Raw genomic sequence first — 27,633 nt, 5'->3', positions numbered from 1 at the left:
TCGATCCAGGGACTCCAGGATCATGACCTGAGCCGAAGGCAGTCGCTCAACCAACTGAGCCACCCAGGCGCCCTAGAAATAAATTTTTAAAACTGCCTACCTGTAGCCAAATTAAGAATCCTAAGGGACCAATTTTGTGTGTTTTGAGAAGGGTAAAAAAAAAGAATTTCAAACATGGATATAGTTTTTTTTTTTTTAAGATTTCATTTATTTATTTGACCGAGAGAGAAGAGAGAGAGCACAAGCAGGGGGAGCGCCAGGCAGAGGGAGAGGGAGAAGCAGGCTTCCCGTGCAGCAGGGAGCCCGATGTAGGGCTCGATCCTAGGACTCTGGGATCATGACCTGAGCCAAAGGCAGTCGCTTAACCAACTGAGCCACCCAGGTGCCCCAAACATGGATATAGTTTAAATCTCAATTAGAGTTTTAAATATTAGTGATCAAACATTATCTGGGGAAGCAAAGTAATTGCTCAGTATGTTGAAAGAATTGTAATGGTGGGGCGCCTGGGTGGCTCAGGTGGTTAAGCATCTGCCTTCGGCTTGGGTCATGATCCCAGGGTCCTGGGCTCCCTGCTGGGTGGGAGTCTGTTTCTCCCTCTGTCCCTCCTCCCCCCCACCCGGGCTCATGTGCGCGCTCTCTCTCTCTCTCTCGCAAAAATAAATGAATAAAATCTTAAAAAAAAAAGAATTGTAATGGTAACATTAGGTGTAGATTTAGCTTAAGTCAGTCACAGACTAAAACTTGCTGGATTAAAACTTGTCATGTGAAAGGTGGAAATAAGAGTGAATAACAATACCCTGCTTTAAAAGCAAAGGGAAATTCAGAATATGAGAGAAGCAACCACTGAAAGTGATGTATAGAGAACCCTATTAGTACAGGCTTGTATTTCCTGCATTTGGCTAAACTATAAGATAAATTATATTTCCCTAAAGGTGACCAATACATACTGGAAACAACACATATAACTATATATATTGACTCTAAAGTCATTCAAGTCTCTAAAGCCACCACTAATCCTGGCCTGGGTCCCCCAACTCAAAGAAGTTTCATTATGGAATAAAAACAGGGGAATCCTTTTAGCTGAATGTTTAGTTCTGATGCTAGCAAATGATGACAGAAATTTGCTTTTCTAAAACAACACCAGTAACAAAAGAACTACCCAGTAGGAATGGTGTGAAAGAAATAATAAAAGATCCTAAAGGAAAATTGAATTTGAGCTAAGAAATGTTAAAAAGTCATGCAACAAAGGACAGCTACTCCACAAAAGGAACAGTAATTACCCCTCAGCTCAATGAAAAAGAAAAAAAAAAAAAGATAAAATGCTTAAGATAAAAATCTTCTAACTTCAGTAGTATAAAAAGAGACCTCTCTTTAGAGGGCATCATCGAATAAATCCTGAACCTAGTTTTAATCCTGGATTCCTATTCTAGAATGTCTTTTCAAAGCATTAAAGTGACTGACAGCATATTCAAGAACTTTTTCTTTTACATAAAACCTAGATGCACTGAAACACAAGTGTAACAAAAAAGAATAATTTGCAATCTAAAATTTTTAAAGTATATAAAAATGATCCTTTATATTGGAGGGCCACAAACTCACTTGTTTTAAACAATACGTTCATTTTAGGAAGTTACAATACAAGAGAGAAATAAAAAGATTCATAGTTCCCTAAACAGACTTTAAAGTTCAGGAATGTACCTCAGGTCTTTTGGAAGCCTTCCTCACTTAGGAGACCAAACCTTTCATAAGGTGAGCATGAGAAAATGAGTTCTGTTACCACATTGCTTAAATAATATTCCTCCCCCCATTTATTTTAGAGGAAATTTTAAAATTAGAATAGATGATTGGGGAGAGGAGAAAGAGTGAGAAAATTATATATAAATTATTTATTTTTGCTTAATCCTTGCTCGTTTGCTATATCACCCGACTCAGTGGGAAAGAAATAGTCGCAGGTTTTTATAATAAGGAAAATTATACAGCAACAGGTACACAGGGTAAATGTTTTAAATAGTGATATAATATAAATTAATCCAAGTGGCTTTATAACATAAGTATTCTGAGTCAATAAATTTCATTGTCTTTTGTTAAGTATTTTTGCAGGAAGAGACCTGAGGAGTCCTGCATTGGGCTCCCTGCTCCCTGCACAAAAGATAATGCTTTCTATTCAACTTGAATGATTACAAATATTAAAGGGACTAAAAATAGTTCTTACCATGTAAGATTCCAAAACACCATATATAAAAAAGCTAATCTATTTCTTCAATGAAAAGAGAATAAACAGATTTAAACTTGTCTAGTTAATAAAAATAAATAAATTTGTCTGGTTAAGTGTTTACTTGCATAGGGTAGTTTACTTATAATTTTTAGTTATATTATTAAGGAAAACAATAGTATTATATGTACATATATAATAATTTATTTGCAGGTACTATTTTCTAGAACATTCAAATTTATGAAATTATCAAAATAATATTTTGAATAATAAATTATGTGTATGGGGTGAAGGCTCATGTAACATTTAGAAGAAAATAAGAATACAAATTACATGAGTTCAACTATGTAAAAATACTTAGAAATTACTGGAAAGAAAAAGATGAAAAGTGTTTATCTGTGTGAGAGCATTCATTATGAGTAATTTTTACCTTCTTTATACTCTTTGTTATGTGTATGCGTGTTCATACATATATCCACATGTATGTGTATCTATGTATATATATGTACACAAGTGAGTGTATATGGAAGTATTTTTAAAAAACTTCATATGAATGTATGTTAAAGATTACAAACTGCCTAAAGGAAAATCACATAATAGGTCTATGAAAAACATAATACAGATTACTTACCATCACATGAAAGGGAAACATAACTTCCTAAGTCATCAGACATGTGTCGCATCACATTTTTACCCCTCTTAAGACCAAGGAAGATCCAATAATCTATTGCTGCTCCAAGAATTCCAGTCAATAAGTAAGCTAGCTCATGTTTGAAGACCTAACATTAAGATGGGAAAAATATTAGTAAAACATATTAAATTATCTATTTTTTTTTATCAGTGTTTATTTTGAATACTTGTTGAGGCAAAGCTTAGTTATTTAAGAATACAGGGTATGCTCATACTAATAGGTATTCCTGAGAATCCTAGCAAGTTAACTCCCTCTCTCCATTCTCTTTCTTCTCCTTCCTTATCTTTCCTCCCCCTATCCATATCTATATCTTTATATCCACATGAAAAGAGTTAATACAACAAAACCTCCAGGACTTAATATATGGATAGCTTATAATAAACTTTTAAAATAACATTATTCAATAGTGTCAAGTGCTTTAGTATGGCGATAATTTCATTTAACCAATGAGGAAGTATCTGGCTTCTGTGGATTTCTGTTAACAGGAATACAGGATTACAAAAAAAAGATAGACTTAGCCACCCCTAGTATTTATATATAAAATTAACCTTTACATTTACCCAAATGGCATATTCCAGAAAAAGACTTAAACACAATGAATAAAAACTTTAGCAGATAAGATTGTCCTTTTTGTTGTAAATGAAGAAACAGATTAGATCAAATTCTTATTAAATTATATCAAATGTCATTACCTAACTTAGAGATGTATAAAGATTAATTTTTAAAGAATGCTGTTCTCTATCACTTCTATTATAAACATTATTAAATTCCTATAAAAATATAGCAGGCATACAAATTTTTAATTACAGTAAGTGTGCTTTACCCTAATGTGGAAAATATCTTTCTAATCCGTAAACTATGAAGGTGAAGAGGTACAAAAGTATTTTTTAAACACCTCTGATAAAGACGTTAAAACTAGTTGACGTTTTCCACAAAGACATTAAAACTAGTTGAAATTCCTTTATTTTTGGCTGTGTTTTAGGCCTGTTGGATATGTGAAGAAAAATCACCAGATTAATAATTGGGTAGAAAACATGTGAAAAGGTTTTAATAAGTGAATATTATAGTATCCGAATAGATTTTGAGTGCCATGTTCTGCAATCATACTATGCCTAATATGGGATTAGGGACAGAGAAATCTCTAACCATCAGTGACGACTGTATTTATTTCTCCTGCCTTTAGCAGACAAGGTTCTTACGGTATACAATATTTCATGAGGGCATCATCATTCCTTACAATAAGAAGCTCTTAGTTAAGTGATTTCAAAACTGAAGTTCTAGTTCTTTTTTTTTTTAAGATTTTATTTATTTATTTGACAGAGAGAGACACAGCGAGAGAGGGAACACAAGCAGGGGGAGTGGGAGAGGGAGAAGCAGGCTTCCCGCAGAGCAGGAAGCCCAATGCGGGGCTCGATCCCAGGACCCTGGGACCATGACCTGAGCCAAAGGCAGACGCTTAACGACTGAGCCACCCAGGCACCCCTGAAGTTCTAGTTCTGTTTTGTTGTCCAAAGAAGGGTAAATGGTGAAGGAGCACATACATCAGGCCTGCTGGAATAGTTTTTACCGAGGAAAAACCCAGAGTCTGGATGCTTAGGTAGGTGTACAAGTTCCCTGTTGCTCTATCACACTGTGTGGCAATACATTGCATTAAGGCTGGGCTGGACATTAGAATTTGAGAGAGAGACTATGAAGAATGGGACTGAGGGGATTTTAAGTTGAATGATTAGGGAAACACAGCCTTTCCTCTAATATCATCAGGGGCTACGATATAGAACCTTGACCACAGCCTGATCCTGCCAGGTCAGGATTCGTCAATGAGCATCAGCAGCACCCTGACTCCCACCCTGACTAGAGAGCTGGGTTTAAGTCTTCCAGTTGCAGCTTTATGACTTGGTAAGCAGCAGCAGGACTGGCTCTATCAGCTGGCTGGGAAAGTATCAACTCCTCCCCTACTACTCTGGTAGGGTCCCAAGCCATCAACTGACCAGAACTCACCCCCTTAAGCACTGAGTCTTAGCTAGTCTTCAAAGCAGTTTGCAGGAAGCCAAGTTCTTACTTTGTAAAGTTCTTACTTTGTAAAGGAGACAGTCACTCCGAGCAAGTTTTATTTCTTATGGTTCAACTTATCAAGAGAACATAAAACAGGAGAGTGAAAAGCTACATTTAAACTAAAAATTGATCCTATCAAGATCCATACCACAGAATGCTCCTTGCAACAACATGTATATCTGAATATCAGCGATGACACTACTCAGGAAAGACGCAAGAGACTGGTAAATTTTGATTTCTTGAAATGTTCCCCAACCCAAGAGTAGAGTAAATCAGGATCACTTCAGATCCCTGGTCCCAAGGCTCTGGATAGGGAAAAAAGGAGCTTAGCCCACAGAGCTAAGCCTCATATAAACCACAATCCAACACTTCATCAATTAAAAAAAATCTCAGAAATCAACCAGCTGGGACCTTTCTCTTTCCTTACACAAATATATGTATACACATCTGATACCACAAATTAATATCAATATTGCCTATTATTCAATTTACCTTGATATCACTGCTATTAAACAGAGATGGGTAGCCCTTATAGTACTCGCAAGGAATGACTACAGCTTCTTTACCATGATAAGAAAGATACTGTCAAAATTATTCTTATCTGTGTGACATTACCTAAACTTCCATACTACCATATATTCATAATGGTAAATTTTTATATAAAAAGACACTTTCAGATTAGGTTCTTGGATCCTTTTATAATATATTCTTATCTATGCCACTCACTATAACCACAGGGCCAAGACACTGCGCTATGGATTGTACTCGCTGCAACTTTAACAGTGTATAAATAATGCTACCATTTCTAGCATAGTGGATATATATATATATATATATATGGTTTAGAAGTGGATTAGTGAGGAAATGGCAAATAAACCATCAAGGGAGAAAAGCTTTCCTGAAATATTTAAAAGTATGCTAAAGCTGAAAGAACAGAAAACTCAGAATTAACAAAGAAATGAAAGACATGATGCGCACATGACACATTTACGTTAGGACACCTTTCTAATGTATTAAAGTCTATTATCAGACATTCTGTCAATACAGTTCTCTATTAATCTGTCAGTACAAGTAACCTCCATTTAATAAATTTGGTGAGCTTCCAAAAATTGACTAGTATATAACGCAGAACTATGATCTGGGCCTTCTGACTCCCAGGTTAGGGCTTTAAGCAATATCCCTAGCAACAGATGACACAAAGTTCTGCTAGTACCTCTGTAAGAAAGATGCAAACATAATACACATAATGTGCCTCTTCCTGTTTAAAACACTGGCATTTGAAAAAAGAGCAAGTATGCTCCAGTGGAGACTTGGCCTCTAATCAAGGCTTTACCCTAACAAGCTGTGACACCTTAAATAAGTTACTTAAACTCTTTAGCCTCAATTTCCCTATCTTTAAATAAAAGTAGCTTCCATTTCTACCTACACTTGTAGGGTTATCATTAAATAGCACTTAAAGACATCACAAAGAAAAGTAGGACTAACCACCAAGCTTAGCAAAATAACCTTGAATAACCTCCTTCATAACCTTGACACAGCTCACCTCTGCTCTTTGCCAAGGAAAGCCCAAAGCTTTCTCAGATTAATGACAATGAAATTCACTGCCTTTGTGTCACTCTGCAACACTTGCTGATTGACATCATGACAAAACAATATTAGCATAAACTGAGGACTTCTGTTTAGCTAATGACTTAAATTGAATGCTTCAACTCAGCAAATCAAGAAACAAATGCTTTACAGTACAGAAAATGATGTCTGTGAACATGCATGGAATTCTTGAAATTGGAAACTGCCAAAAAGATTTAATTAGGTACAAGAATGAATTCTAGCAGATAAGGTAACACATATACACACACACACAAAACAGTTTTTATGAATTTAAACAATTCAATGTTAAATAAAGTATTGATTTGCTAAATTTAAAGCTAGTTCTAATATTACAACTGATGCTACAATTTATTGCAGACTGCTTTACAAAATATGTTTAACTTATTTTAAAATCTGAACAAAAACCTTCAAGTTAATCATGGATAAGTCTGTTATTATTTACATCAGTATTTCCTGAATAAATTCTTATCTTTGATAGTCCTTTGGTGATTTAGTAAAATTGTGAAAATGTCAGTTTTATTACTGTTTTCAGTTACAAATGAGCAATTTTATTATATAATCAAATGGATAAAAAAGAAATGCTCCATAATGAGAAAATATTTTCTATCCCCAATGATTCTGTGGTCTAAAAAGTACATAAAAAGACATATTAATTAATAAGAATGTTATCAGTTTTATCTTAAAAGTATTATAAAAGTATGAAACTCAATTGGCAATGAAGCATAGATCTATTATGTTGAGTAATTTCAGTTTACATGTGTGTATAATCTTATTTCTTTTTAAATAAGACATGTACAGGGCGCCTGGGTGGCTCAGTCGTTAAGCGTCTGCCTTCGGCTCAGGTCATGATCCCAGGGTCCTGGGATCGAGCCCCACATCGGGCTCCCTGCTCTGAGGGAAGCCTGCTTCTCCCTCTCCCCTCCCCCTGCTTGTGTCTCTCTCTGTCAAATAAATAAATAAAATCTTTAAAAAAAAAAAAATAAGACATGTACAAAATAATCGCTACTCACGTGGTTACTGCCACATAATATAATTACTTGGTCACAAAAACTAGCTATACCCAGAAATAATTCTCCCTTTTTAATGCCAAATTAAAGAAAAATTGAAAGAATTTTCTTTTTATAAGCCTCAGGCAACCCTCTTAACAGAATTTTTAAAAACCAGTAATGGCTTCTGTTTCTGATAATGGAGGCATAACTATTTCAAATAAATGACCTTATAAAAGAAAACTGAAAATGTTAAATACAATATATAAAACATCTTCTGGAAAGATAACATAACTTCTGGAAAGTTATAAAGAATTACTACGCCAAGATCTAGGAGAAGGTAAGGAGCCAAATGAGTCACTCAAAACTAGCTGACTTTGCCCTAAGGATACTTGCTGACCCCAAAGAAAGAGCTGAGAGACTGAAGTGTGGTTTTGTGGAGCCTAGAGGAAAAGGAGTATAAAAGTCATAGTCCAAGGCCTAATACACAATAGAAAAAAACATGTATTTGTAGCTCTGTACTTCACTTGGGACTACCAGGGACCCTCAAACCTAGCAACAGAAATTCTCTCTGGAGAAAGATATTCGGTGCATTTGCCAAGTTACCGTTTGTACAAATAATTTTTCAAATGCACTTTATGGCATACAGTAAATGATAACTAGCTTGTAACAGAATATAAAAAACACAAGAGAAGGAAATAGCAGAAACAACAGTTAGAAACAGATTCACAAAGACTTCAAATATGAAACAGTCATACATAAACTATAAATTAACTATTACTGCCACATTAAAAGACAAAAGAAAACCTTGAAAATTTTGTAGGGAACTAGAAACCATAAAAACATGTATAGTAATTAGGAAGCAAAAAAGTCGAAAACTGCCAAAAATGTAATAGTCATGTTTAACAACATATTAGACACAGCTGAAAAGAGACTAGTGAACTAAAAATTAAATGAAAAGACACTACCCAGAATGCTCCATGTACAGAAGAAAACCTGAAAATCTGAAGAGAATGAAAAAGCAGAGGAAAAAGGAGGTGTAACATAAGTTTAATTGGAACTAAAAAAAGTCAAGCAGAGAAAACAGATCAGAGGAAATATGAGAAGATAAACTATGTAGGAATTTTCCTTCAGAAAGAATATTTTATGGCCATCTGACACCAGAATTCTCTACCCAAACCACTATACGTCACTATATACAAAGTACAGATGATTTAAAGGGGGGGGGGATAAATTCATGAAGTAAATTCCGAAGAGTTTGACTAAAGCAATTATTTAACTTGACATAAAAGATGATAGAGAGTAGGGCTCCTGGGTGACTCGGTTGAGCATCCGACTCTTGATTTTGGCTCAGGTCATGATCTCAGGGTCCTGGGATCAGGCAGGGTGGTGGGAATCCCTGCTCAGCGGGGAGTCTGTTTCTCTCCCTCTCTCTTTCCCTCTGCTCCTCCCTGTACTTGTGCTCTCTCTCTCTCTCAAATCTTCTTCTTTTTTTTTTTTTAGATTTTATTTATTTATTTGACAGAGAGAGACACAGAGAGAGAGGGAACACAAGCAGGGGGAGTGGGAGAGGGAGAAGCAGGCTTCCCGCTGAGCAGGGAGCCCGATGCGGGGCTCGATCCCAGGACCCTGGGATCATGACCTGAGCCGAAGGCAGATGCTTAACGACTGAGCCACCCAGGTGCCCTCAAATAAATAAATCTTTAAATAATAAATGATACAGAGCAATGTAAAACATAGAAAACACATTGTGTAACCATACATGGAGTCAAAAAGGAAAGTTCAGTTAATTTCAGAAGGCAGAAATCATTATAGGGCTCATTTTTAGACCAATTTACTATTAAAATTTTTTAAAAAGCACAGGCAAACAAAATCTACTAATCATAACAAAAATTCACCAACTTAGAAGTTTTAAAACATCTTAAAGTATTTCTTGAATCAAAGGAGAATTCATAAATGACAATAAAAAACACATTAACAGCACAATAGATGTAGGTATCAAAACCTGTACATAAATCTCAATTTGTATTCAAAGGCAATTTATTTTGAGTATATTTATTAGAAATAAAGACTAAAATGAAAAACAGATCCAAATAATCAAGACATAAAAGTAAAAGGGAAGAATTAAAATATTATGAGCAGAAATCAATGCTATAACACAAAAAAGCAGAAAATAAAGTCCCAAAGGTGATTATTTTGAAGAGGAGAAAGGTGACTAATAGTAATTATAAACGCAAAACATGGCACAGTATATTGCTATGCACTTCACATATTTCAGTGCATTTAATCTTCCCAACTACCTTCAGGTAGGTAATACACTAAAATCACTGTACATTAAATTTCTAATGACAAGCAAGATATACTTATGAAGAAATAACTGCTAACAACCACAAAGGCAGTTTTAAAAACAAGTTGAACTTTTTATTTGTATAAAAAAAAAATTGTATGAACTCAAATTTTAAAATCATAGGTTCCTTATGAATTGAAATATACAAAAGTAAAAAATCTAGAATGCTAAGTGAATACAGATTTCTTAGGACTAATGATCAAATAACTGTCCCTAACTACTATATCCAAATGTGTGATGATGAAGAAGGCAGCCTCTAAGGACCTTTTACAATAAAACTAAGTAAACTAAATAGAAAACAATGACACATTTGGGTAGATTTTAGTTTTATTCAAATTGTTCAAAGAATAAAGACAAAAGAGGCATAACTCAAAGATGTACTTCTTCATAGGCCATTATTCGTTTGTAAATCAATTCTACTTACATCATTAGACTTGCATTTTTCCTTGTGAGAATATATTGTCCACTCCAAAAGCATATTTACTGGTTTGGTCAAAAGCCCAGAGGCCTCATTTCCTGACCAAAAGATTTCAAGAAGAATTGCCTTTCCTGTTATTTTCAGACTCTGAGAATCTGACCAGTCATACAACCTAATGAAAATATGAATCAAAGTATATCTTTATGCCAATTTGATCACTATAGTTATTAGGCATAATATCTCTTGCCATAATACAAAAAGATCTAGTGGTTTCTAAATATAGAAAAGGCATAAAATATGAAGATTACAACATACAGTTATAATAAAGAACAAAATATAAAAAGAGTCCACAATTCAATATAATGACCAACAAATACACGCACAGAGTAATCTAACTGCATGTTTTAGAGCATACACAAAACTTATCATGAATATTATAGAGTCAATGTTAAAAAAAACCCTAGTGGAACTTTTATTTAAGTATTAAATTACTTAAGAATTGAAAAAAACATAAACCCTGAAAAATAAAACAAAATCTTACCTATCCAAATGTCTAAATTAGTGAAAAACAAAAATGTGAACTAAAGACACATAAAGAACATAAAAAACTTTATTGCCACTGAAGAACTATGTCTGCAACTATGTTTTAAAAATAAATCTAAACTAGGGGCACCTGAGTGGCTCAGTCGGTTGAGCATCTGCCTTCGGCTCAGGTCATGACCCCAGGGTCCTGGGATCCAGCCCTATGTCAGGCTCCCTGCTTAGCGGGGAGCCTGCTTCTCCCTCTCTCTCTGATGCTCCCCCTGCTTGTGCTCTCTTGCTGTCAAATAAACAAAATCTTAAAAAAAAAACAAAACATAAATCTAAACTAGAAAACAAGGTGACTCTTTGGATGTACATAAATTAGAAAAATGGTACATAAAACAATATAAATACAGAAAATTTTTTGTGATTAAACTTACTTTTGGCTCAAATGTCGCACTTCACTTTCCACTAAATTAAAGAAAAATTTGAGCAGGGTCAGGTGGAGCACTTTTGTGCCAATAATATTTTTTGAAATTTGATGGCAAAAATTTTCATTGTAAAGGCAAGACCTGAAAAACAGGAACCCAGTAATTTGTGACATACAAACAATTCAATGAATATCCTGTGGACAAAGTCTTTCAGAGTTTTATTAGAATTCTAATGAAATTCACTTCAAAAAAATATAAAGCTAATCAACAAAATTTTATCAATATATTTTCTTCCTTTAAAAAGAAAACCATGTCAAAGATCTCATGACATTGAATATTTAGTAATACAGATCTAATTTCTCTATTTTTCAATGATTGTAATGTTTAATAGCCTAATGGTACTCTCTTTGTATTCTTTATTTCACTGACAAAGAACAAAAAATTATATATTACATTATGCTTTCAATTCAAGTGAACAGCTATACTCTCAATTTATAAATACTCTCTACAGTCCTCTTCTTACTCAAGATTTTTTATTATTTTTTAGTAAAATGAAGGTCATTTAGGGCTCTATTTTTTTTTTTTTTTTTTTTTTTGAGAGAGAGAGCAAGCATGGTGGGGTGGGGGCAGAGGGAGAGGGAGATAGAATCCCAAGCAGGCTCCAAACCCAGCACGGACACCAATGTGGGCCTCAATCTCATGACGGAGATCGTGACCTGAGTCTAAATCAAGAGTTGGATGCTTAACCAAATGAGCCACGGAGGCACCCCCACTTGGGCTATTTTCTAAGAGTTTAAAAAATTTAGTATCTATTTCTTTCTTTCCATCTACTCTAGCAGTCCTGTCCAATAGAACTTTCGGTGATGATGGATACGTTCTATTGAACACATGAAATGTGAATTTTGCAACTGAGGATTTGAATTTGTAATTTTTTATTCTTAAATTTAAACATTGTCAAATGTGGGTACTGGCTACTGGATTGGACAGCAAAATTGTATATTATTTTTTTAAAGAGAACATACAGTTACACAGAAGTCTAGGACTAAGAAATTCTAGGTAACAATATGTTTTATAATAATCTTCCAACTTTATTATCATTTATATAAACAATGTACTTGTAACTTTCTACGTCTGTCTCCACCTTTCCCATCTTCTTTTTGAGTGCCACATTGTCAGGTTAGGAGGGTCCTTAATGATTATTAAATCTAACAATATTTAATATTCGAATCTCTTCTAGAGGACATTCTATGTCTATATAGGTAGATTCTTTGAGAACTGCCAGAGATGGATATCATAGTATCTTTCATTTAAAAAATATATATATATGTATATATAACGGGGCGCCTGGGTGGCTCATTTGGTTAAGCGTCTGCCTTCAGCTTGGGTCATGATCTCAGGATCCTGGGATTGATCACCATGTGGAGCTTGCCACTTAGCAGGGAGTCTGCTTCTTCATCTCCCTCTGCCCCCTCCACTCGTGCTCCCTTTCTCTCCCAAATAAATAAAATCTTTAAAAAAACCCCATAATTATGGAATATTTCAAATATGTTTAAAAGCAGACTAATATTATCCAGCTCATCTATATGCTTACCACTCCCCTAGACACCTCTCTGACTCCCAGTGAACCAAATTATTTTGAAATGAAATCTGGTATTTCTATTTATTAAAAAGTCTACTTTTGGGCGCCTGGGTGGCTCAGATGGTTGAGCGTCTGCCTTCGGCTCAGGTCATGATCCCAGGGTCCTGGGATCGAGTCCTGCATCGGGCTCCCTGCTCCTTGGAGCCTGCTTCTCTCTCTCTCTCTGTCTCTCATGAATAAATAAATAAAAATCTAAAAAAAAAAAAAAAAGATTTAAAAAAAGTCTACTTTTAATTCCACCTCCTGTTGCATCAATTCATCCAAATATATATTAAGCATTTATTATGTTCCAGGTATTGTATTAAGCACTGAGAATAGAGATGCTTAAAACTGAGCATCCATGTGAAGAGATGGAAAAACATTTATCATGCAAATGGAAGTGAAAAGAAAACTGGGTGGTAATACTTCTATCAGACAAAACAGACTTTAAAACAAAGACTATAACAAGAGACAAAGGACATTACATAACCATAAAGGACATAATCCAAGAAAAAGATTTAACAATTACAAGTATTTACACACCCAACATAGGAGCCTCCAAATACATAAACCAACTATTAAACAGACATAAAGCAAGAAATTGAGAGTAATACAATAAGAGTAGGGGACTTTAATACCCCACTTATATCAATAGATAGATCAGACAGAAAATCAACAAGGAAACAGTGTCATTGAATGACACACTGGACCCGATGGATCTAACAGATATATTCAGAACATTCCATCCCAAAACAGTGAAATACACCTTCTTCTCAAAGGTACATAGACATTCTGCAGAACAGATCACACATTAGACTACAAAACAAGTCCCAACAAACTGAGAAAGACTTACATCGTATCATGCATCTTTTCCAACTACACAGTATGAATCTAGAAATCAACCACAAAAAGAAATCTGGAAACAACAAAAATACATGGAGGTTAAATAACATGCTACTAAACAATGAATGGGCCAACCAAAAAATAGAAGAGGAAATAAAAAAATACATGGAGACAAATGAAAATGAAAATACAATGGTCCAAAATCTTCGGGATACAGCAAAAGTGTTCTAAGAGGGGAGATTATAGCAACACAGGCCTATCTCAAGAAGAAAGAAAGATCTCAAATTAACAGCTTACACCTAAGGAGTTAGAAAAAGAACAATAAAGCCTAAAGCTAGCAGAAGGAAGGAAATAATAAAGATTAGAGCAGCAGTAAATGAAACAGTGACTAAAAAAACAAGAGAACAGATCAATGAAATCAGGATCTGGTTCTTTAAAAAGATGAACAAAATTGAAAAACCTTTATCTAGATTCATTAAAGAGAGAGGACTCAATTTCAGAAATGAAGGAGGAGAGAAACAACAATTTATACCATAGAAATATAAAGGATTATAAAAGAATATGAAAAATTACATGCCAACAAATTGGACAACCTTTCAAGAAATGGATAAATTCCTAAAACATATAACTTCGTAAAACTGAATCAGGAAGAAATAGAAAATCTGAATACAATGATTACTAGCAATGAAATTGAATCAGTATTCAAAAATCTCCCAACAAACAAGTCCAGGACCAGATGACTTCCCAGGTGAATTCTACCAAACATTTAAAGAGGATTTAAAACTTACTCTTCTCAAACTGTTTCAAAAAATAGAAGAGGAAGGAAAGCTTCCAAATTCATTCTGAGGCCATTACCTTGATACCAAAACTAGATTAAGACATCACACAAAAATAGAGCGCCTGGGTGGCTCAGTCGGTTTAACGTCTGCATTCAGCTTAGGTCATGATCTCAGGGCCCTGGGATTGAGCCCCGCATCTGGCTCCCTACTCAGCAGGGAGTTTGCTTCTCCTTCTCCCTCTGCCTCCTCCTCCTTGCTCATGCTCTATCTCTCAAATTAATAAATAAAATCTTAAAAAAAAAAATACATTACACACAAAAAAGAAAACTACAGGCCAATAAGTGATGAACACAGATGCAAAAATTCTCAACAAAATATTAGCAAGCTAAATCCAACAGTATATTAAAAAAACAATTCACCACCATCAAGTGGGATTTACCCCCAGGATGCAAGAGTAGGTCAATATTCACAAATCAATCAACATGACACATCACATCAACAAGAGAAAGGATAAAAACCATATGATCATTTCAATAGATACAGAAAAAGCATTTCACAAATTACAATATCCATTCATGAAAAAAAAAAAACCTCAACAAAGTAGGTTTAGAGGGAACATACCATAATAAAGGCCATTTATGAAAAACCCACAGCTAACATCATCCTTAAGGGTGAAAAACTGAGAGCTTTACCTCTATGATCAACAACAAGACAAGGATGTCCACTCTCACCGCTTTTATTCAACATAGTACTGGAAGTCCTAGTTATAGCAATCAGACAAGAAAAAGAACTAAAAGGCATTTAAATTGGTAAGGAAGAAGTAAAACTTTCACTATTTAGAGATGACATGATACTATATATAGAAAACCCTGAAAGATTCCACCAAAAAACTACTAGAAGTGATAAATTCAGTCAAGTTGCAGGATACAAATTCCATATACAAAGATCTGTTGTATTTCTGTATCTTAATAATGAATTAGCAGAAAGAAAAATTAAGAAAACAAATAAATTAAGAAAAAGAATAAAATGCATACGAATAAACTGAACCAAGGAAATGAAAGACCTGTACTTAGAAAACTGTAAGACCTTAATGAAAGATACTGAAGAAGATACAAAGAAATGGAAAGATATTCCATGCTCATGCATTGGGAGAACCAATATTGTTAAAATGTCCATGCTATACAAAGCAATCTACAGATTTAATGCAATCCCTATCAAAATATCAACAGCATTTTCCCTAAACCTAGAACAAACAATACTAAAATTTATACACAACCACAGAAGGCCCCAAATAGTCAAAGCAATCTTAAGAAGAATAAAAATATGGAGGTATCACAGGATGCCTGGATGCTCAGTTGTCCAACATCAACTCTTGGTTTTGGCTCAGGTCGTGATCTCCCAATCATGAGATTGAGCCCTGTGCGGGGCTTTGTGCTCAGCACAGTCAGCTTGAGATTCTCTCCCTACCCTTCTGCCCCATCCCACACTTGCACCCTCTGTCTTCTCTAAAATAAATAAGTAAAATCTTAAAAAAAAACAAAACCCCCCCCCCCCAAAAAACTGGAGGTATTACAATCCAACATCTCAAGGTTAATTACAAAGCTGTACTAATCAAAACAGTATAGTACTGGCACAAAAAGAGACATATCGATCAATGGAACAGAATAGAAAGCTCAGAAATAAACCCACAATTATATGGTTAATTAGTCCATGGCAAAGAAGGTAAGAATATATGAGAAAAAGACCGTCTCTTGAACAGATGGTGCTGGGAAAACTGGACAGCAAAATGAGAAAAAACAAAACTGGACCACTTTCTTACACCATACACAAAAATAAACTCAAGACCTAAATGTGAGACCTGAAACCATAAAATTCCTAGAAGAAAACACAGGCAGTAATCTCTGACGTCAGCTGCAGTAACATGTGTCTAGGTATGTCACCTAAGGAAAACAAAACAAAATTAAACTATTGGAACTGCACCAAAATAAAATCCTTTTGCCCAGCAAAGAAAGCCATCAACAAAACAAAAAGACAACCTACTGAATGGGAGAAAATATATGAAAATGATGTATCTGATAAGAGGTTAATATCCAAAATTATAAAGAACTTAGACAACTCAACACCCAAAAAACAAATAATCTAATTAAAAATGGGCAGAAGATATGAACAGACATTTCTCCAAAGAAGACATCCAGATGGCCGAGAGACACATGAAAAGATGCTTGACATCACTTATCATCAGAAAAATGCATTATCAAAACTACAATGAGATTATCACCTCACACCTATCAGAATGGCCAAAATCAGAAACACAAGAAAGAAGTTTGACAAGGACGTGGAGAAAAAGGAACCCTCGTGCAACTGGTGGTAATGCAAGCTGGTGCAGCGAATGTGGAAAATAGTATGGAGGTTCCTCAAAAAATAAATTAAAAAAAAATTAAATACTAAAAATTATGGTCCAGTAATTCTACTACTGGGTATTTGCCCAAGGGAAATGAAACACTAAATGGAAAAGATATATGCACTGTGTTTACTGCAGCATTATTTACAATACCATGGTATGGAAGCAACCCAAGTATGCATCCAGACATGAATGAATAAAGAAGATGTGGTTGATATATACAAAGGAATATTATTCAACCATAAAAAATATAAAATCTTGCCATTCGCAACAACATGGATGAATCTAGAGGGTATAATGCTAAGTGAAATAAGTCAGTCAGAGAAAGCCAAATACCACATAATTTCACTCATATGTGGAATTTAAGAAACAAAAGAAACTAACGAAGAAAAGAAGAGACAAAATAAACCAAACTCTTAAATACAGAGAACAAACTGGGGGCTGCCAGAAGGGAGGTAGATGGGTGGATGGCTGAAACTGGTGATGGGAATTAAAGCGTAACTCATCATGTTGAACAATGAGTAATGTACAGAATTGTTGAATCCTTATATTGCTATATCTGAAACTAAAAGAACACTGTATATTAATTATAATTGAAATAAAAAAAACAGAGCACTTTTCAGAAAGTAAGAAACTGACATGAGTGACAAACTTAACTGAAAGAAAAGGTCAAAATTATGTAGTGATATGAGTTACAAGTTAAAGTATAATTAGGAGTTGGCCAGGTATTTGTAGGATGCAGGAATAGAGCTATATTTAGGCAGAGAAAACATAAGAGAAAAGGAATAGGCAATGAAAAATAGTTTAGCCACTGGGCACATTTGGGAAAATAATGAAGATGAAAATGGAGACATATATAGCATCTAAACCACAAAAGGTCTTATATGTTTTGCTAAGGAATTTCAATTGTTTTTTATACATGATGTGTAAGTTAATTGAAAACTTTCATCTGGGAAATGATAACATCACTTTGGAAAGAGTATACTGAGGTACTCTGGAAGATAAATTAAAGGAAAAAAACAGAATCAAGATCAATAAAGCAGACATTGCAATAGTTTACATAAGAAGCAATGACAGCTTGATGACAGTAAAGAAAGAAAGAAGCAGATTTGGAAATTAGAAAGCATGTCAGCCACATAACCCATATATCCTCACATTCTATACCAATGCTGGGCTAGTATTGTTGTGTTAGAATTGTTTACATCTCAGTCATCTTCAAAAGTAAAGGAACTGTTTTTTATTTATCATTTTATCCCCAGAGTATAGCACAGTACCTGGCTCCCAATAAGTACTCAATAAACATTTGCTGAAGAATGAATAATGCATGCTATCTAGATGATGAGCTCACTTCAAATACATCACAACCAAGACAGAAAATGAATCTTTATGAATCTCAAAGACATAACCAAAGGTCTAGCCTTTGCCTGGCTAGTCAAGTATCCTTTCCCTCACTACTATGGAGCCCTAAAACTGAGCACTTGGATAAAAAGAAAGTACTTCCTAGATAAAGGCAGGCTGTATCAGATACAGGGAGTTATCAAAGAAAAACAATTAGTGGATTTGGTAGAAAGAGAAACAGAAAGGATTTCCAGAGAAACATTTTCAAGACAAAGGAAAAATCTAGGAAGATGACATGCAGAGACACAAAAGGAATGACTACCTAGGAAAGTTTCAAAATTCAGATTTCCAGCTGAAAAAAATGTAACAAAAAAACACTAAAAGAGATAACGTATACAGTTACAATGTTTACACTTTTGATTACCAAAATTTGATGACCATGTTCAATAAATTTTAATTAGATTTTAATATGCACACATATCGTTAACTAAAAACAATCAAAAAATAAAAACAAATAATGATTTGGCTTTCCTATTTTGTGTATTCATTAAACTTTTTTTTTGGTAAATAAACTAAATGACAAATATGACCAATCTAGACTTGGCCTTTTCATTTTTTTTGTTTATTTTTTTTAGAGAAAGGGAGAGAACGCACGAGCAGGGGGGAGAGGGAGAGAGAGAATCCCAAGCAGGCTCCACACCCAGAGTGGAGCCCAACATGGGGCTCGATCATGAGATCATGATCTAAGCTGAAATCAAAAGTCAGACGCCTAACTGACTGAGTCACCCAGGTGCCCCTCGACTTGGCCCTTTTTTGAGAGTTTTAAAATAAATACAACACACATATTATACATTCACATTTTCTAAAATGAAATTTACTTCCTTCATTTATATCTAAAACATAACACATAGCTTTGTGCAGTGGCAGTATTGTAGCCAATGAGGTTTATCAGAGGTGCGATTATTGCTAATTGAAAACTTTTCCCTATATCTAAAACATACACAGCAGAACTATGAGATGAAATTTAGCATACCCACATGTCAAATTCCTTACCTGATAAGCACTTCTATTAGAGACCATGCTCCTTTCATACAAGTTGGGCACTGAAACAGCTCTAAGTAATATCGTGACATGGCTGGGGACTTCCAAGGAGGATGTAGGTGAAGAAGGGCTGACAATATATGAAAGTATCGGCCAGAAAATGTATCTATGTTATCCTGTTATTTAAAAATAAACAAACAAATAAAACACTATAGCTAAAAGTACACTTTGACCAGTTACTTCAGTCTAAAACTGTAATAACTCTGACCTAAACTTTCTTGCCTAATATATGTGTTTGGACAAAGGAGATCAAATGGAAGTTATCATATTTACCTAGTGAAATACTACAACTGAGAAAGGCACATTCTAAATACGTATCTATACATTAAGTAATCCCAGCTATTGAGACTTACATGAAATGTCCATTTTAATTTTCATGATTATAGTGAGATAAGAATTCCCAAATGTGACCTGAAAGGAATTAAAGGTATGAAGCTTTTCATGTAATATGCTTAGTTATCACCAACAGTAGTCTGACATAGCTTACACCTGTTATTTCTTCAAATTGGCAGTGTGATGAAGAACATAATTAGAAAGCTACCTTTGAAAAGCTGTTCTTACTAGCTTTCACAGTTTAAGGAATATGCTTACTGTCTGTATACTGTGACTAAAAATGATTATTATCAATGTACAAATGGCTTTCTAGATCACTGCTATCATATTTTGTTAGACACTTTACTGCCACAGAAAAAAAATCAGAAAAATTTTTCCCAAGAGAAAATTATCTTGGAGATTCTAAGAAAATAAATCACTCAGAGTAGCACCTAGAAAATAGTTTAAAAATAGAAATGGGCATCTAAAGTCTTGACCTCACTGGGGGCCACCAAAGAAAGCTGATGCCCAGTCCTATAATCCTTACGGGGGGAGATCCACGCTCCCATCTGGACACACACAGGAAAACAGGCTTTCACAAAAGTGCTAGCTCTTAGCTCCATGATGGGATTATTCAGAATGAACCCCTAACGGGGTTAGTATTCCTCTCCCCTCTGCACCTTCTTCTGCATCAACCATCTTGAAGAGGTACCCTCCTCCTCCAGAGTAGTAGTAGAATATACTTCTCCCACCCCAAACCAGACTCGGAGGGATTGAAGAATGACTCAATTTCCTCAGTGCATTCATAAAACAGTTCACCCAGTGAAGACAAGGAAGATGACTGACAATGCTGTCCTGCTTTTTCTGACATCCTGCACCAGGTAATTGTTGTTTTTTAAGTCTTATGATATAATCAGCATAATTTCACCTCCTGAATTCAGATGAATTCTGGGACATAACCAAGATCAGGCTATAGACGTCTAAGACTGAAGGCCATGGACTAGATCCTGGTGAACTCGCCAAGGTAAAGAGCCCCTGTGAGGTAATCCTATAGCACCCAATCAATCCTTGCTTTTGTGACACCCAGTCCCCAGTGTGTAACTTCAAATTCCTATAAATCCATTAAGGTCCCATTTTGTCTCTCATTGCTGGGTTAGTTGTATTATGACTACTATCTAGTAAACTGAATTTTTAGTAAATGTTCTATAGTAACTCCAAATACAAATACACACACACAAAAAGTATAAAGAAAGAAAGAAGAAATTGTAATAGGGGGGTACTAGATTTCCTATTAAAACGAGGGAAAAAATACTGAAAAGAGAAATTAACTGTAAATATACAAAAAACGAGAATGTTCATATTTTAACATTCTTTTAAAGACTGTAAACTCTTAAGACTGCTCTTACCTGTAGAATGTTCTCTAGTAGAGCATGAAGAAGGCATACAGGAGGGATATAATGTGCTTGTAAAGAGGAAAGTTCTTCAATTGCTTCTTTAAAAAACTGTCCTTCTATGAGACTTTCAATTAAATTTAATACACCTCTGGGAAATTCAGCATTTCTAACCTAAAAAAATAAAGATTCTATGACTCAAAGAAGAAAAAAAAATTCTGGGAGCAAATCTTAAATTAGTAAGGAGACTTAAAATTTTCTCATCTGTAAGATGAAGATAATTCCTGTCCTCACGACTTCATAGGATTGTTATGTGGTTTACAAAAAGATTATTTATACAAATGTGTTTTATAGCTATAAGGCACTACAAAAATACACATTATTAATTGATTGATTTTTCTCTGTTGCCTTAAATAGTAAGGGGAAATACTACCACTTAAAGAAAACTTGAAAGGGCATTTGCAAAGTATGGCTGATAATGAGGAGACCTCAGGGAGAGCTACATCTACACATAGTTCTTTAGGGGCAACATTATTTTTTGGTTTTCTTTTAAACGTATAAGCAAACTATATCCATTAAGATGTACTAAATATATTAAGATGTCATCAAGCACAATATTTGCTATAGGGTCACAGAATCACTCTGAGGATGCATATTAATATAAACTCTAAGAGTTCCATGAAGTACATTCCCCTTGGTCAAAATATTTTTAACAGCAAAAATAACTACATCGAACTAGCCGAGAATTAAAATACTCTGAAAAGACTACATGAAATAAATTTTAAAAAATGATACAAAGGAAATAATATACTTTAAAAAATATTATACTGAAAATTTAATCTAGAAGTAGTAATTATGAAAGCTATGGGATGTGATAACAGTGCTACATAACTTATCCATGATGAGCACAAGTTAAGTTTTTAATTCTTGTTATCAGTTTGTACTACCATATACAATTTTTTGGAGCTTTGACAGAATATTATTTTTCTTTTTCATTTCTGATTAGAGAAAGTACATTTCAAATTTGATAGGAGACTTTGTTATGCAGACAACACATTCCTTTATATCAAAGTAACTAAAAACATCAAAACACAAAGCTTATTTTTTTGACTCCATCACCACCCTACTCCAAGCCCCTTACCTCAATATTGTACACTGGTTGTTTATCTATTCTAATGCAGCTGTATCTGATAGCCTACAAAAGAGAAACCATATGACCAAAATTAAGAATCTTTTTAGGTAGAAAATTACATTTCAGTGTACAAAAATAAAACCTTGGGCAAACTTACACAATGGACTCAGGTGCAAATTAATAGCCATAATTGATCTGATACTGATACACATTTACTCAGACTAGTATCTTCCATTATTTTAAAGTAATAGCACACTCATAAGTGTGAACATTCTCTATTTTCTCTTTCTAAACTAACTTAAAAAATAAAGTCATATTCACTTTGAAGACCTGAAGAGGTCTACTGTCCTTAGTATTTTAATAATTAGAAATATAAATGAGAGAACATTTTGTATAAAAGTCCACAGAAGAAAAAAATGTGGTCATGTTTTCTATATAATAACATGTAGAATCTTTCTCTATTGTTTTAAAATACCTATAATTGTGTATTTGTTTAAAAGATTGTACTGGAAAAATATTTGTAACCAACATAAAGAGAGATAATATTCTGATTATATAAGGAGTTCTAGATACTATGATATAAAATAACCTAATGGAAAACTGAAAAAGAATATAAGCAAGCAGGTGACAAAGACAGAAATACACAAATGGCAAGTAAAGGTATAAAATATACTCAAACTTACTACTGCCAAAAGAAATACAAATTAGAACAATGATAAAGCTCTGGCTTCCACTTAGGATGTAGAAGTGAACACCTATAACCCTCTGGGTAAGGGAAGAGGAAAACAAAATCTTTACCCTGGAGAAGGGAAAGAAAGGATCATGGTCCCAGATCATTAGCAATCCCCTAACACTGGGGGCAGGGCAAGATCACTGAGAAAGTCCTTCCCCCAAAACGCTAAAGGATTGCCTAAGACTGAGGCTGACCCAGGACATCAGAAAAGGGCCTCGACATCAAATATCAGGCTAGCAAGCATTTTACTTTATTTTTTTCATTTTATTATTATTATTTCTTTTAGAGAGGGAGACAGAGAAAGAAAGAGAGAGGGGAGAGAAGGGTAATGGGTATAGGGAGGGGGGAGAGGCAGAAAGGGAGAGAGAAAATCTCTCCCTCTGGGCTCGATCTCACAACACTGAGATCATAGTCTGAGCCGAAATCAAGAGTCAGACGCTTAACCGACTGAGCCACCCAGGCACCCCAAGCTGGCAAGCATTTTAGCACCAAGATACAGCGGTCTATAGACACCTAATTTATCTGTAGCTTTACTGAGCTATAAATGGCAGAGAATTCAGCTTATTTATTAAATGTACAAATACATTACTGTTCATAACAAATTAATGAACAGAAAATTTTAAGATACATTAAACATAATAATGAGTCATTACTATTATTATTATATTTTAGTTCTACTAGAGAAGGATAGGAAATATAGAAAATTTTAGTATGCCAAGTTCTACCTGAGCTCTATATATGTGCTTCCTTAACTCATTTTTTATTTCAGTAATATCCACATCTGTCCTGATATCCTTGGTTTTTGATTCTTTGGCACGATCAGCAAAAACAGAATTCTTCATTTCTTTCTGCATACATGTAAAAGTACTTTAGACAATGTACTAAAGACAGTATCATCACAAATGTTAAGTATCATAATAAACAACAGAATACAAGAACACATTCATGCAGCATTAACCTCAACAAAGATCCTTAAAATCATAATTTATAATAATTACACACTGAAATAAAAAGTTTTAAAAAAAAGCAAACATTTTAATTTGGAAAGTTTTACCTAGGGTAATTTTCCTTCTAACCTGTTCCCAATCTTTCTTGGAATCTCCTCCCTCAACCCCTTTGTTGCCATGGTCACACATAACATGATTCGTTATTTATTTACCCTTATCATTCTTCTGAAGATCCTTCTGAATATATGCATATAAACATACTACAGTTTAGATAAAATCAAGTTATACTTTAGAATAATTAACTCAAGAAGGATCCCATTCAAAAGACAAGCTATCTTATTAAAAATGATCTGTATTATACCAGGGAAGATCAAGACAAAAAGTAAAATTTAGATTACAATGTATTACCCAAACTATATACACATGTAGTCTTAAGGTATTTTTATTTTAGGAATTTTAGCCTCTTTTTTCAGAACCTTTATTTCTTTTAGTTTTTGTGACATTCAGGCAAAACATATTTGAATATCCTGATTATTAATTCAGATTTCCTTGTGTATGCATGTAAAAAATACTGTCCTTATAAACCAAAGTTAATTACATTAGTTATGAATATCACACCAGATCAACTGAAGACCATTTTTTTAAATAAGACATGCAGGTTATATTTGACACAGCAAGCAAGTATAAAACAAGATTATATGTCTAGATTATATTGTGGAAGCCAAAGAAAATTAACTGTTTAGCTTAGCTTACAAAGTTTTACCTGATCTCTATATATGTGCTTTCTTGAGGTACTTTTAATTTTGTTATGTTCAATGTCTTTCCTGGAATCTCTTTCATTTTCTTTTTTGCGTTTTTTCCTCAAAGTATAACTCCTTTGAATATCTTCATCCTTAATTTCCTTCTACAAGTATTTAGACCACAATTAAATCTCAATATGAATAATATGTGTCACAAAATCCAAATAAACTCAAGAGTCTGACTTACAACACAAGTATACAACGTTAAAAAATAGTTTTATAGAAGAGGAAATCTCATCCACTGTTAAAGTGGGCCTACATTAGTAAAACATTTTGGAAAACAGTTGGGCATTACCTGTTACAGTTAAACATGTACAGTCCTTATTACGACCCAGCAATCCACCCCAAGGACTATATCCTAAGCTAGAGAAACTCTTGAACATGTGCACCAAGAGTCGTGTAAGAAAATGTTCACACTGTTCATGGCACAACTCTTCATAACTGCAAAAACCAAGCAAGCAGACACAAACCAAGAAAATGAAACCCAAATTTACTTATATCAGTAAGTAAAATGGTTAAAGATAGAGTTGCGAATCAATGGATCAATTAAACATTATATATGCCAGTAAAAAAAAAAAAAAAAAAAAAGCAAGTCACAGAAGACTATCAATACCATCAATTACAAAAAGTTCATTAACAGGGAAACCTAAGCAATATATTGCTAGAGATAAGTACATAGCTGGCAAAACTATAATGAAAAACAAGAAAACAAAACAAATGCCAAGACAGAGGTCACCCATGGGAAAGAGAGAAAAAGAGGATAGTTTGGAAATGACACACAGTAGGATCTTACAAAACTGGTAATGCTCTATTTCTTAACCTATCTGGTGGATACATAACACTCTTTGTATTCTTTTTAAAATTGTACACAAATGCTTTATAAACATTTCCGTACACGTAATTCAGAGGAACAATTTTATGAATATCATTACATTTGACAGATTTAGAAAAGAGTTGTAAAATATAAATTATTTTTCATTTGGAAGGTCTTACCTGACTTCCACATGTGTGCCTTCTTAAGGCATCTCTCATTTTAACAAATTTCAAATCTCTGTTGGAATCTCTGTATTTTTCTTTTTTGTGATGTTCAGTCAAAAGAGAACTAACATTAACATCTTCATCATGATTTTGCATTTCTTTCTACATGTAAGAATACTTCATCAGTTAGACTGTGGATGAAACATAGCCTTAACACAACCAGTGCAAGTCACAACAGAAAAACCCACTCAGGAAGGTAGGTTTTCTAAAACATACATACAAGATTAACTACAGTAAAGATCCTTGTAAATTGTATTACATCTTAGTTACATTAAAATAAAGCAGAGAAATGTAGATTTTTAATTCAGAAAGGTTTATATTGTGTTCACATATACATTTCATGTAGGTATTTTTATTAATCTTTCTTGGAATCTCTTTTTTTCTCCCCTATTTGTCATATGATTAGTCAAAAACAGAATTTGGTTATCTTCATTATTTTATCTTTCCAAGTATTTTTTTTTTAATTTTTAAAGATTTTTATTAATTTACTTGAGAGCAAGAGAGAGAGAGAGAGAGAGAGAGAACACAGAGGGAGAGAGAGAAGCAGACTCCCCGCTGAGCAGAGAGCCAGATGCGGGGCTCGATCCCAGGACCCTGAAATCATGACCTGAGCCAAAGGCAGCCGCTCAACCAACTGAGCCACCCAGGTGCTCCTATTTTTCCAAATATTTCCAAAAGTAATTTTAGACTCTAAACCAAATAGAATCTTGCCATTATTAGGCATATCCGATAAAAACATCTCAAAAAATCGTTTTACAGAACATATAGTTACAATAAAAACCAGAGTAAGGAATATTAAAATCATATTGTTTATTCATTATACAAAGTTATATTATATATGCATTATATATTATATATATTCATTATATTAGTTACAAGCGTACAATATAGTGATACAACAATTCTATACATTACTCAATGCTTATTATGGTAACTGCGCTCTTAATCCCTGTCACCTATCTCAACCATCCTCCCCCCACCTTCCCTCTGGTGACCATTAGTTCTCTATGTTTAGGAGTCTGTTATTTTGTACAAAGAAACTTATTTATTTTTATTTTTATTTTTCAAAGATTTTATTTATTTATTTAAGAGAGAGAGAATGAGAGACAGAGAGCACGAGAGGGAAGAGGATCAGAGGGAGAAGCAGACTCCCCGACGAGCAGGGAGCCCGATGTGGGACTCGATCCCGGGACTCCAGGATCATGACCTGAGCTGAAGGCAGTCGCTTAACCAACTGAGCCACTCAGGCGCCCCAAAGAAACTTATTTTTAAAAATAGAAATTTCTACCTGAACTTTAGTGTTATACAATATAAACTGATGTATTTTCATATCCCATATCTTTCATGTAATCTCCATTTGATTTTTTCCATGTTAAAAAAAAAAAATTTCAGTAACTCCCATCATTTTACATTCTTTTCTGAATGTCAAAATTTTTATACTGTGGCTTATGATGCATTTTTCTCAGACAGATTAGCTCAAAAAGCCTCTTATTAAGACCATGTATATGTAATTAATCATAGAAAGCAGTCTTATAAGTCACATAAATATCAACTGTACTTCAGAAAAGCCAGAAAAAATTGCATTAATACTTTAATCTGTTGTAAAGTTTTATCTAATCTCTCGTATATAATTTAAGGCACTGTTGAGTTTATGAAGTTCCAGTTCTTCAAGCTCTCTCTGTACAATTTTTGACAGTTGCAGTAAAAGCAGAATTTTTCTTTCTACTCACATTTAAAAATATTTTAGTTTAGGGGCGCCTGGGTGGCTCAGTCAGTTGAACATCCAACTCTTGGTTGTGACTCTTGGTTGAGCCGACTCAGGTGGGGTCAGGTTGTGATCTCAGGGTCACTGTGTGCTGTGCGGGGAATCTACTTTCCCTTTCCCTCTCCCTCTGCCCCTCCCCAACTCACGTGCCCTCTTTCTCTCTCAAAT

The 27,633-nt window shown here is 34.3% G+C and overlaps 1 protein-coding gene and 1 pseudogene across 2 annotated transcripts in view; one reads left to right on the top strand and one right to left on the bottom strand.

The window, feature by feature from the left end:
- Nucleotides 1–27,633, bottom strand: part of SLF1 (SMC5-SMC6 complex localization factor 1) — an 80,797-nt gene that overhangs the window by 22,026 nt on the left and 31,138 nt on the right. Inside the window, exons 7-15 of one of the 2 annotated variants that reach the window (XM_021699292.1) lie at nucleotides 25,656–25,802; nucleotides 24,626–24,766; nucleotides 23,641–23,763; nucleotides 22,192–22,245; nucleotides 21,066–21,224; nucleotides 19,300–19,463; nucleotides 11,277–11,408; nucleotides 10,321–10,486; nucleotides 2,844–2,991 (exon numbers count right to left, since the gene is read on the bottom strand). In XM_021699292.1, the coding sequence (XP_021554967.1) occupies nucleotides 2,844–2,991; nucleotides 10,321–10,486; nucleotides 11,277–11,408; nucleotides 19,300–19,463; nucleotides 21,066–21,224; nucleotides 22,192–22,245; nucleotides 23,641–23,763; nucleotides 24,626–24,766; nucleotides 25,656–25,802 (1,234 nt within the window). The remainder of the gene's footprint in view (nucleotides 1–2,843; nucleotides 2,992–10,320; nucleotides 10,487–11,276; nucleotides 11,409–19,299; nucleotides 19,464–21,065; nucleotides 21,225–22,191; nucleotides 22,246–23,640; nucleotides 23,764–24,625; nucleotides 24,767–25,655; nucleotides 25,803–27,633) is intronic. The other variant, XM_021699301.1, reaches the window with a different exon arrangement.
- Nucleotides 19,156–19,286, top strand: LOC123325322 (annotated as a pseudogene).

This window comes from Neomonachus schauinslandi, chromosome 7 (genome assembly GCF_002201575.2).
Source record: "Neomonachus schauinslandi chromosome 7, ASM220157v2, whole genome shotgun sequence".
Taxonomy (NCBI): domain Eukaryota; kingdom Metazoa; phylum Chordata; class Mammalia; order Carnivora; family Phocidae; genus Neomonachus; species Neomonachus schauinslandi.
Note: the sequence above shows the minus strand (reverse complement) of the source record. Positions and strands in the feature narration are given on the sequence as shown.